This window comes from Pygoscelis adeliae, unplaced genomic scaffold (genome assembly GCF_000699105.1).
Source record: "Pygoscelis adeliae isolate BGI_AS28 unplaced genomic scaffold, ASM69910v1 Scaffold93, whole genome shotgun sequence".
Classification (NCBI taxonomy): Eukaryota; Metazoa; Chordata; class Aves; order Sphenisciformes; family Spheniscidae; genus Pygoscelis; species Pygoscelis adeliae.
The window spans coordinates 1,077,776-1,090,688 of NW_008824469.1; the positions used below are offsets into that span (position 1 = coordinate 1,077,776).

At 42.3% G+C, this 12,913-nt stretch overlaps 1 protein-coding gene across 1 annotated transcript in view; it reads right to left on the bottom strand.

Annotated features, from left to right (window-relative positions):
• Nucleotides 1-148: 148 nt before the first annotated feature.
• RHOF (ras homolog family member F (in filopodia)) overlaps nt 149-12,913 on the bottom strand; it is a 20,170-nt gene continuing 7,405 nt past the window's right edge. The window contains exons 2-5 of the mRNA XM_009321224.1: nt 12,760-12,847; nt 4,810-4,919; nt 3,923-4,057; nt 149-1,757 (exon numbers count right to left, since the gene is read on the bottom strand). Of these exons, the coding sequence (XP_009319499.1) occupies nt 1,593-1,757; nt 3,923-4,057; nt 4,810-4,919; nt 12,760-12,847 (498 nt within the window). The 3' untranslated portion in view covers nt 149-1,592. The remainder of the gene's footprint in view (nt 1,758-3,922; nt 4,058-4,809; nt 4,920-12,759; nt 12,848-12,913) is intronic.

A 12,913-nucleotide genomic window follows, 5' to 3' on the forward strand; every position in this document is an offset into this window, starting at 1 on the left:
CGTTGATGTTTCAGTTTTGTACTGGGTAAGGTGAAGGGTGGTTCTGTGTCTTTTACTGACAAATGTCTTCTCGTGGAGAAAGGGCTGCACAATTCTTCAAGATTTTTCTATACTCAAAGATGTGCACAAACTTGTAATTTTTTTTTTTAATTTTCCATTTTAAGCTCGTAGGGATTCGCAAACCTTAATTAAATCAAAACAAGTTAGGGGAAGAAAAAAAGTAAGATTTCAAGGATCAGGATCTCTTTACCCTGCATGTAAAATAATAATGATGGCTCACTCCAAAACAGAGTTTTTCACCAGCTGGTCATGTAACTAGCAGAGGATAAAGTTGCATGAAATGTGGATGATGTACAGTTACCAGGCTCTATGTGCAATGTTAGTCTAACAGACTCCTGGCATGCACCGCCTAAACTTTTTGGCAAAAGGTTGTGTCTTGTTACCGTTAATGCAAGTCCTGTGTATTCTCCCTTAGGATGGGCTGTCGTTTGCCTTATACAGAAAGCTTTCAGCAACACCTGTACTGCAGAAACCTCCTTCCCTGTCAAGGGTTTGGTTTATGATGACTACAAACTAGTGATTGCACCTGAAATCCGAGATCTCGCTGCATGAGGATGTGCAAAAGAACTAGGAGATTTGAGGCACATGTACTAGGTTGTGCAGTGGGAACATCCCTCAGCCTTAAACAGGCGACTGACACCTTCATCACAAAAGGGAAAATTTTGATTTATAGCAGTGGAGATGATTTCATCAGTTAATGAACATGAGTTAAGTATTTCCCCTAGCATGCACCGATATTTGCACCTGTCATGTATTAAACAAGCTATATAATTGTAAAACTGACTTTACATTACACATGGCGTACTGCTTGGAGTACTTCTAACTTTGAGTGCTGAAATTAAGTATTTTCCATTATATTCCATTTCTGAATTGGAGCAACCAATGTACTTCCATTGATAAATACCACTTTCAATTACAGCAGCAGGCCTTGCAAGGAGAGCTCTAAAGGAGCAGCTCTGCAAAGCTGGCCCAGTGGTACAGGAATGGTAGTGGATGCTCTGTCTGTGCACTCGGGTGGCAGCTTGAGGCTAACTCATACCACTGCCACCAAGTAAATTAATTTGAAAATGTTAAGACAGAACTTCATTTCTGTCTCTTCAAAGCTGCCTGATATGCTGCTTCTAAAAGACGTGGCTTTTCTGCTTGAAAAAGACAGTAGATTGTAGCTATAACATGACACAATTATTTTGCAGAGGAAAAAAACCCCACTAATTAAGCCATGCAGTAGCAGTCATTGTCCGTTGCAATTTAAATAGTGAGTCCGAGACCTGACTGGTGGTTGTTTGCAGTTAGGACCAAAAGCCAGATGGACAAAGGCATGCAGCATTGATTAGTCTTGATAAAGAGCTTTGAAAACTTTGTGAGAGCAGTGCAATGAAAGTGCAAAACCACTAAAAATAATTAAAATTTGAAAATAAAAATTGTTCTAGGAATACAAACATGTAATGAAAAAAAAGGTCTTTAAAGTTATACTGTTTTTAAAATCTGAATCACTTTGCTCTCGTACAGTCCATGCTCTCTTGCAGTCCCGATCATAACACTGAGCACACTGTCCGTTTCTTTTGGCGCTTGGCTTTTTTCATGGCATTCAGTGCAATGGTTGTTGCTTCTTTAAAAACATTTTCTATGTTTTCACGACACTTTGCTGAGCACTCCAGATAAACTTCTGCATTAATCTGCTGACAAGCTGCTTCACCCTGGAAAGAACAAAAGGTAAGAAAAGATGTAAACTCAATGTATGAGAAAGAAGGTGAGGTGGGCAAGAAAGGGAATTATTTTATACATCTTTGTATCATGAGGTCAGGAAGAAAGAAGCTGCCTCTGAGTATAGGGCTAGCGTGTAAGTGGCATTGGTAATAAACTGTGAGGCACTGTTAAATAAACTAGTTTTTTTTCCTCTGTGCCTGGCCTAACAGTTCAGTGCATTAGAGACTCTAAGATGCAGACTGCTGATAGTGTGAAAATATTCTCAGTATTAAATTTGTTTAAAGAAATGCTAGGGTAGATACTCAAGTGAGGATATGATGCCTACACAGGGATATTTTTTTCAGGCCTGACCTTAACTATTCTGTGATGTCACCTTTAGTATTGAATGTCACATGCAAAAGCAGAATCTGGACCAATGTCTTGCTGGTGCACATGCAGGAACCCTAACTTTTGCTTTGGAGCATCATGATGGCTCAGCCGAAATCCTCTTATACACAAATGGGTGTCTGTGTTTCCCAACCTCACCCAAATGCATGCAATGGGAACAGACTAGAATCTAAAACATTTGCATGCAATCCTGGTTGCGCGAAATCACTACAGACAAAACACAGTGACTTCTTACTTTGCTTCTGATCCTTTTATTGTCATCGCAGAGTCAGCCCCCAGTTTTGAACGCCTGTGAGCCCTGGAGTGTGAATTCCAGGTCTGCAACCCACAGCTCACAAACTCCGCATTTATTCATTATAAACCCTGGGAGTGGGGTCACTTGAGCACTCGGGCTTCTATATGGGGGGGGGGGTTCAGCATATTTAAGCAAAGTCTGTCTCCTTCCAGTTGTTTGCAAGCTGCAGTGCTGGCAGATACCATTCAGCTCCTTTGTGCCTGGCATTGGAAGCATCACGTCGTGTGACTCAAGATGCCGTCAGCTGTAAAAGACTGAGGTAGCGTATATTTAAGGGGAGAAAAACCAAGTGGGAGGGCTCACATAGGAGACAGAGTTTGTACATCATGTGGGCCCTGGAAATTAATTGCATGAGGCCTCAGCAGACTGGCCAAAAGTGTCTGTTGCTTGCCCTGAACCTCATGTGTGAGTGTGATGAAGGGAGTTACTAATGCAAATGAGGGACAATCTGCAGTTGTTCACAAAGCGACAGGACGGGCATCTCATCTTGTGCGCAAGGAAGACAAGCTAAAAGTCCCAGCGTGGTTTAGTGGTGATGCAATTGCAGTTTCTTTTCATGCTGTTTAGAAGAAGTAGTGATTCATTCAAGGTCTTGGTGCACTTAACCTTGTTCTCCGGACTTGTGTCTCAAACAGTTCGAAAGCTGCTGTTCTTGCTCTGTGATGAGAGAAGGGTGGCTTTGTAGTTTAAAAAAAAAGAGTGGAAGACCAGAGCAGAAAGGTCTTGTGTGACATGGAACAAGCTGTTCCACCACTGACTGTTTCTCCTGTACCTAGGACAGCTATGCCTGTCTTGTAACGCTAGTTGTAAGTCTCACTGCTTTGTAATACTTAAATTGAAAACATTTGATAATATGTATTTTTTTAAGATTACTTTAGAGACTTCAAAGAAAAGTCTCTTATGTTAGAGAAGCCTTGCAGATGCTTTTGCTATTGTCCTTGAAAGGATTTATTTTTAAATAGGGTTTGCAAAACACTTTTTTCCCAGAACAGTCAATATTTTAAATCCTGTAATGTGTATCCTAGCATCTCCAGTCTTTCTCACAATCCTGATCAAGGTACCACTGATGGGAGCAATGTATCCTAATAAAAATTATTAAGGGAGTCCAACAAACTTGTCGAGGCTTACAAATTTGTAACAGTAATAACCTAGCTGTGAAAGGAAACAAGAATGAGATGTAATAAGTCTAGAACGTGTAGCTAGTAGTTTCCTTTCAGATATTTCAAGATATGCAAAACACTCTTCAAATTTCTCTTTACTTTGGTACTAAAAATGGGTGGTGATGTGGCCACTTCCAAAAAGGACTTACAGAAACCCCAGTTAGTGCTGACTCTCACTAATTTCTTTATCTGGACACTGTGATCACGTAATTTTGGAGTATCTGTGATTGCACTTGTGAGCAGCGATGCCATTGAAGTAAGTGTGCTTTATCTCTTGCAAAGAGGACACCACTTTAAATGCACTTATATTTACCTGATTGTAAGTAATGGGCTCCTGCTTAGAAGCCCTGAGTTTGCGCAACTGTTCTTTGTCTTTCCGAAGGTCTGTCTTGCAGCCGATCAGTACGAGTGGGACGCCTCGGCAGAAGTGATTCACTTCAGGATACCACTGATGGTAGAAAACCAAAACTTTTACATCTGGCTTTTTTTTTTTCCCCTGACATCAAAACAATAAAGCCAAGGAACAGAACCAACATTTAACATAGGCTGCAATTTCAGCATTTTGAAAGTCATTAATGTAGTGGTAGGGGCCCAACATGCACTATTTACATTACAGAAACATTTAAGTCCTACCCAAAGTCAGTTGCTTTATAACATCTGCCGCTATGCCAAAGAGCTTACTTAATACCTGTTTAGATTCAGAAGAGCTCCTCTAAGTCATATTTAAAAGCAGAATTTGGACCAAGTCTTGCTTTGTTTTGCTGGTGCTATGCACAGGAATGCTAACTTCTGCTTTGGAGCATTACAGAAATCCTAGTACAGACAAGTAGTTGCCTACATGTGTCTCCCCTGTAGTTAAATTATGCATGTGATGGAAGTAGACTTGAATCTTAAATGCCTGTGTGCAATCTTGGTCGTGTGACATCACTACAGATAAAGCAGCGATTTCACCACTGGTTTGTGATCTTTTTAGTGTACTGCAGAGTCAACCCCAGTTCTGAGCATTTAAAAGCTGTGGAGAGGCGAGCGCCAGGTCTAAGGTCTGTGACCTGCAGCTCAGTGCATGATGAGTGATCTGTGCATCTACATGCCCAGGCTACAGGACACTAAAAACATCGGCTTTTTAAATCTGACATCCTGTCATATATCAAGCGTATGTAATTAATTTAAAAGGTTGAAGCAATTGTGAAAGCCTCTTACCTTAGCTGCTACATTATCATAGCTAGTAGGGTTCATGACATCGTAACAAATTAACACGACGTTTGTGTTCTGGTAAGAAAGCGGTCGTAGCCGATCGTAGTCCTCCTGCCCTGAAACAGAGAAGTTTTGGATAAAAGAAATCTCTGTCTTTAACAAGCAGATGATGGGAATATGTAAAAATACATACTTGAGATCAAGAACAACAGTACTATAATTGCATAGACTGAAAGTTTTCCATACTTGTACAATTCCTTCCCTTAAATGCAGGAGATTCCCCTTCACTGACAAAACTGATGCTTTAGAATATAAAAGATGTCCTTGGCAAGTTTTAATAAAAAGCCTGCTTTGTCCAACTGCTAAGTAAGTACTTAGAAGCAGTTCTAATCACTGATTGCCAAGTTGCTACTCACAAGCAAAATCAGCAAAAGGAATTTGACAGTTACCGATTAAAACATTTGCAATTTGGCAGTGGTTCCATTCTCCCAAATACATTTGCACATGCGATGCTGTGAGGAGAAGAAATACCATATTTGCTAGATGCAAATGCTGAAGTAAAAATCTTAGTGGCAAGCTTGCTTTTCCCAGCTCAGTGAGCTGAGAGGAAGCCGTGATTAGCACGCTGTGCCTTTAGCACCGCTGCTCACTGTAGCAGCATGCACGTGATTTTACAAGACATGCTGCAACGTGAGCCAAGCTTAAGTGGTCTTTGAAGCAGGACTACGCAGCAGATCTTAGGGATGCTGCTGAATTCTGGAAAAGCAGGGGATTTGTCATACTTCTGATTAGGGATATCCTACCACGTGATCTGACAAGAGGAAGCTAACTTGCTTCAGACCTGTACTCTTCCCCTTGCTGTACATATGACTTAGCAGTAATCACCATGCTGGGGTCTGAAGGTATCTTGCTTTGAGAGATTTAAGTTCAAGAAAGCAGTAATTACAAGATATAGTTGGCAGCTCAGGGAAGAAAACCAATCTTTTTCATTTGAGATTTTTTCAGAGACTTAATAAGGAAGAAACCATGATTTAAGCAGTCTGTAGAAGATCTATTTGCCACCTGAATGCTGCCCCTGGAATCAGGTATGTCTCTGTGATGCACCAAATTTCCAAAACGAGAACTGGGAATGCCATTCCTTCCTATGATCACCACAATGTACACACAGCCCAGAAACTGCCCTACAGGGAAGTTACACATCAATACAAACATTTGAGATATTTCAAATTAAGGGATGCTGAAAATTTCAGTGTGCCCCAACTTTATACCAACTATTCCTGCCTAGGCATCTGGCTCAGTCCCAAGTCACATCCTCATCACTCCAGCCAACATGCTTGTCTCCAGCTGCAATCTGAAGAATTGCAGATACCAGAAGGCCAATAATTCTACAATACTTTGACCCCCTCCTTAATTTAAACGATGGATCGACATACAGGTTATTACAAGGGAATCCCTACCAGATAAGCCATTACTCAGTTTGCCTGAGATGTTTGTAAAATGGAAATCTTAGGTTTGGACCACTCTGTATTTGAGCTCCTGCAAGAGCAGCATGCTCCATGGGCAAGGTGCAGAACAAAGAAGGATTGATCTCTCAGTGTTTAATCCAGAAATAATAGACAATTGACAAAATTATGCATGTTGTATAAACATTCAGAGCAAAGACTACTGCTTAGCCCTTCTTATTCTCCCAAATCCACCTACTTGTTTGCAACCAATTTACCATTTTGTTGCTGAGATAATCCTCTAAATGCATTAAACACATCAGGTGCCAAACCTTTTCTTTTTTCTCCTAACTTCCTCTAGTGTTATGTGCTGTGTATGACTTTCCCTGTTCAAGTTCATGCCTCTCAGCTTCTACCAATGTAGCTTGTAAAATCAAAAGGTCCTCCAACTTATTGCTGGCAATTTGTGAGGCGGACAGGACTGTCCCCTTGGAAGGAATACATTTCGTTTGCTTGGAATCAAACATACAGCTAAAACCATACTCTCCTGGATGGGATAATAGAGGAGGTGTCTTCAATGATGTGACACAAATATGCTGTATTGCAAGTCAAAAACTATAGATATGCCCCAGTGAACTGCACCTTCATCTTCAAAACCAGCTGTGCAGTTAGGTTTTTTTAAGCAAACAGAGAAAATAAATGCATGAGAAAATGCTGCTGTATAAAATGCAGCTCCATGTGTATTTGGAATTTCAAATACAGAGCACAGAACAAGGTATAGCACAGAGACCACAGGGGGAAGGTTAGATGGTAATTGCTTAACTTGTATTATGGTTGGATGATTGCAGTGCTCACTTGGAAGGAGAGGAAGCTATTTTTTAAGAGGGCAGATGCAGTTCTTCAGTTACCGAGGATGTAACAGGACCCAAATCAAGCTGTGTCTAAACATCGACATCCCTCTCACTGAAAACAATCCTTTTCACCCCCTGTCCTTAAGTGCTGCTGATGAAATGCAAGAAAGGGCCTGGGAGACTTTTTCTCTGTAAAGCTGCTCAGTCTGTGGTCAGAGCTAATTTGGCACAGATTTAGGTCTTCTAGTAGAAGAGTTTTAAAATGAAGGAACAGGGCTGAACCTAACCAGTAACTGAACGTATATGCAAAGCCCCTGAGTGTGCTTCCTCAAGCACAGGTAGCTGTTTTCTTTCCCGGGTTAACAAAAAGCATGCTGTGGAAGAATCGGTCAAATATATGCCTACGTGTGAGCATATCTGTGATTCTTCTCTGCCTTCCTCAATTCATTGTAGCATCAGAGACCCTGGTTTTTTTTTGTTTTTTTTTTTAAAAACTCCATCCAGCTGAATTCATCTAAAATTTGCTAATTCTTTGCAAAGATCACACTCCTGCATGCCTCAGGTGATGGTTGAGGGTGAACAGGGGAAGAAGTGAAACCACAGGTCTCAGTCTCACGTGCATGTTCACCCCTGTCTGCTCTTCCTCACCCCTTCACCAATTCACCACCGAAGAAATGCCAGCCTGTGCGTTGCTCAGTCTGTAAAGGAGCTCAGCGCCTATTGCCATTGACAGGAGAGGGTAAACGATAGGTTCAAGACTTGCCAGCCTAGGAGTCTACCAGTAGGTGCTGTCCTAACATACAGCAGTGCTGTCCATCGCCACCAACCGCCAGTGGGGAAGGAAGAATGTAATATCCTGCCACCCGGTCCAGACCAGCTGACCACTTCCTACGTATGGCCACGTATTGTCTGTAATACTCCACACTTTTGGTTTAGGATCGACATGGAACCGTGCGATGGCGAGCCCTCATTGGCACACAAAAATGCACCCGATTCTCTTTGATTTGTTATTGTGCAGGCTCCATGGGAATGCCATAGTTATTAGCTTGCCAGCTATGTTTTTCCACTACTTAGTTTAAAAAAAATTGGGAAACAGACATTCTTGGCTGGAATAAAACCAGTAGAAGAGGACACTTGTTGGGGGGGGGGGGGGCAAAATGAAGGAACAGGGCTGAACCTAACCAGTAACTGAACGTATATGCAAAGCCCCCGAGTGTGCTTCCTCAAGCACAGGTAGCTGTTTTCTTTCCCCGGTTAACAAAAAGCATGCTGTGGAAGAATCGGTCAAATATATGCCTACGTGTGAGCATATCTGTGATTCTTCTCTGCCTTCCTCAATTCATTGTAGCATCAGAGACCCTGGTTTTTTTTTGTTTTTTTTTTTAAAAACTCCATCCAGCTGAATTCATCTAAAATTTGCTAATTCTTTGCAAAGATCACACTCCTGCATGCCTCAGGTGATGGTTGAGGGTGAACAGGGGAAGAAGTGAAACCACAGGTCTCAGTCTCACGTGCATGTTCACCCCTGTCTGCTCTTCCTCACCCCTTCACCAATTCACCACCGAAGAAATGCCAGCCTGTGCGTTGCTCAGTCTGTAAAGGAGCTCAGCGCCTATTGCCATTGACAGGAGAGGGTAAACGATAGGTTCAAGACTTGCCAGCCTAGGAGTCTACCAGTAGGTGCTGTCCTAACATACAGCAGTGCTGTCCATCGCCACCAACCGCCAGTGGGGAAGGAAGAATGTAATATCCTGCCACCCGGTCCAGACCAGCTGACCACTTCCTACGTATGGCCACGTATTGTCTGTAATACTCCACGCTTTTGGTTTAGGATCGACATGGAACCGTGCGATGGCGAGCCCTCATTGGCACACAAAAATGCACCCGATTCTCTTTGATTTGTTATTGTGCAGGCTCCATGGGAATGCCATAGTTATTAGCTTGCCAGCTATGTTTTTCCACTACTTAGTTTAAAAAAAATTGGGAAACAGACATTCTTGGCTGGAATAAAACCAGTAGAAGAGGACACTTTTTTGGGGGCGGGGCACACTTAAATTAAAAAGCTGGTGGGTTTTTGTCTCCCTCAGGCATGCCCTCCCTTTCAAAGTTATGAAAAATTATTCTTGCATGTACCGGCTTTTAAAATGTCTCTTAAGGCCTCAGACTGCCGTGCATCTGTCATTACAGACCTGAAAAACCCCGCTGGAGGCTTCGCATGAGCTTCCTGCTAGTCAGAGCGAGCACCCACAATGATGAGGCATTACTTCCTCCCCAGCCTTCCCCAGCCCAGCAGAGCTCTTTTCTTTGGTCTGAGAAAGTCCTGCACTGAATAACATCAGAAATTGAACTTTGTGTCTGAACTGCAGCTAAAGCATCAACACTGCTCCCTTAGTATGTAAAAAATTACAGAGTTAATTTATCTCTCAATGCCTTTGCCTCTACGGAGCACAGCAAGAAATGGAAACTTTTACTTGAATAAGCAGCTGCAAAGCCTGTTTGCAGACGAGACAAGTGATATTACAAAGCCTTTACGCATTGCGTTTGTATACCACCAACTTCCTGCAACAGCAAGAGGTGTCTCTGATGAGGAAGATAAGAGTAGCATAGTGCAAAAGTCTCACAAAAAATTGTTACTCTAGCGTATTTTAGACTCTCATTAACTTCATTTGTTACCAAAATTCTTGTCGAGAAAAAAAATACCTTTTGTAGCTTGAAATGTTTGATTCTTAGGCACTTTGTTTGTGTCCTCCTTCAGTAAGTAGGACAAGCTGAAAGTCTCAAGCTGCACACCACTCAACAATAAAAAGAATCCTAACTTTAAACAGCCCACGGAGCTGAACCTGTCCTTTACCTTCCCATGACGCTGAAGTACATGCAGCTCTATTTAGTGTTGCTCTTAGCGAGATCCTAAAAATACCAAAGTCCTTTCTGCAGTGGGTGCATCATGAAGATCCAGTGACACTTTTTAGAACAGCTTTGCCTTCTCCTCCCCTACACTGCTACATGGCACTTAGCTGAAGTCCTTCACCTCAGAAATGGTTTTACATCCTTTTGATCCCATTTAAATGATTTTATGATAATCTCCATGATTTAGGAACCTTTCAGACTGAGAAGCAAAACACAAGCGTAAAGCTGTCTTAGGATTTTAAAGAAGAGCAAGACAAACTCAAGCAGGTCAGAAAGTCAGAAGATGATTCATAAAATATGGCTGATATGCTGCACTGATATGACTTCCAGTAGTAAGTTGTATGTTTAGACTCCTCTTTAAGCTGCAATTGCTGCTGTACACCCACCCCAGAGCATCATCACCCAGCTGAGAGAGGAATTCAATGAGCTGCCGCTGCATGATACGACAGAAGCAAGTCAACATAGTGAAACACCAATTCCAAAACTGCGTCTCCCATGCTGCATCCGTGTGGCAGAGGGACAGGAGCTCTCTCGTGTCCTGAACTGGACACTCCCCTTGCTCTTCTCTTGCTGCACTATTTGAACTTAGAGGACAGGACTCAACTCTTGGTCCTAGTCTAACCCTAATCAGTTTTGTATTATTAAAAACAGGATGGGATTAAAATGTGTGCTCAAGTGAGTTCTTCCTCTAGCATAACTTCCAGCTTCAGAAAGAGGATAAAAAGCTGCTTGAATTACAGAGTATGACACAGATCTGTAACATAAAACTATGTAAGCAGCTTTGAAACAGAACCAAAACTCAAGTCTTTCCCCCTCCCAAGCAAATGCCTTAACCGAGGTGGCAATGCCCCCCCTTTCTTTGCACCTGATAATCTTGATGTGTCTCATGCAAAGCAAAAAAATTTAACAGGAAGGGAGGACACAAATGTCAGCAGCCTCTGGCAACTTGTAGCCTGGTGGCCATGACACTGTTCTGGGAGGTGAAACATGCTGGGTTTCAAGGTTTCCAGATGAGAGATGGAAAGCAATTGCTCTTTCATGGCAAAGAGCTCTGCCAACTAGGCAACAATGGCATCTCCACTTCCCGAAGTGTCTTAGAGACACAAAATACACCCTGCTCTGTTCTTCAATGGGGCAGTGCTTTGGTCCAAGACAGCATTTATAGCTGTGAACTAAATGTGGAAGGGTAGACACTTTCTGCTAAAGTTACATGCCTGAACAAGGAAACAGGGTAAGATAAGCCACCAGCACCGGCTTCAGCGAGCGTTCCCTGGGCTGCTGGTGGCTGTAGGTCTTGCACACAGCTGAACTCCCTGCATGACACAAGGAGCTGGACACATGTCAGGCTTGCAAGAGTTTAGTGCTGCAATACTGAATCTGCCCTACCTACCGCCGTCTCTGGATCCAGCCCGTGTTCCTTAAAGCCTGGAAGAGACTCCAACGGCAAATGTTGGAAGCTGCAGCATGGTGATTTTAAATGAGAGCCAGCCAAGTATCAAGAACTGTGTGACAGGCAAAAATTTCACACTGAGAGCAAACAAACATAAAAACCCAACAAGTTCACTGTGGCAAGTTCTATGTGCCAACACACTATATTAAGGAAAGCCCTCTTTGGTTGCTCACACTACATTTCAGCCCTTCTCTTTTCCCTTAAGACTTAAACACAAAAGCCTTGCCATTCAGTAGAAGCTACATTATCCAAATCACTGGACTCAAGAACAGTAACATTGACACAAGAAGATACACTGGCAAAATGGGTGCTCAGGATCTTACTATACTGCAGTAAAGATTAGCAATAAAATTCACTTTTAGATTAAAAACCTTTAAAATTATCTATTCAGATATCATGTATGGTATGCAGGAAGGTGTGTTTTATTACTATTAAAAAACAAATATAGACTGCATTTGGTTCTTATTTGTCTTGGTGTAAATTTGGAACAACTCCACAGGCTTGAACTGAAACAGATGATTTACACTGAGCTGAAACAGAGCACGTGTCAATTTTAGGGTTTGTTTAGGAACGCAGCTGGATAACAAAGTCTAGGAGCTTTGAATGAAGTTGAACACAAACCATTTCACAAGTTCCTGAAATGAACCTGAACAAACTACCAGCATTTTCAAATAACTTTTACTGCTACGGCCTTTTTATTTTTAACACAAACCAGACCTTTTCTCCTTCACTATTCAATCACACATGGCAGGAGATTAAAATATTTTCCTGGTTGATTGTATTATGCTTTGCATCTGGGAACTGGGTTTTAATACCTTCAGATATGTTTGCTATTTGATGTGACTTTCTTAATAAACTGGGTTGTTAAGATAGCGAACGAGTCCATGGCTAGAACTGCCATTAGACAAGCGACCCTTTTTTTTCTGGAAGGCACATTTATGCATGCAACAGCTAACGGTTGTTGTTTTGTTTGTACTTTAATCTCTAGCAGTCTTAACCGCGTTATTACGCTAAAAGTATCCTAGTAGAAAAGCAATTTGAAAATATGTCCAGCTTTACAGTCTTCCAAGTATCAGTCTGGTTTGACACAGCGAAAGCTGCTGGAACAGAAATACGGGCACGTTCACAAGAGCAGCATTTTACACCGGTAAAAGCAGTTTCTGCTTATTTGTCTGAATTTATGAAAACCCGGGGGCTGGGTTTGGGCTCCGTCCCAGGCGCGGTCCCATCCCAGCGGCCGCACAGAAATCGCCTCTCGCAGTTTTGGGATCGGGAAAATGGAAAGTGTGTGAAAAAAAACCCTTACCTGCGGTATCGTACAAATTCAGGGTGACCTCCTTTTTGCCCACCGTAACGCTGGTAGTATATTTCTCGAAGACGGACGGCGCGTATTGCTGCAAAGGGGGGAGAAGCAGTTCTAGCTAGGGACAAGCAGCTCGCGGCCAGCACCGGCCGCTTTG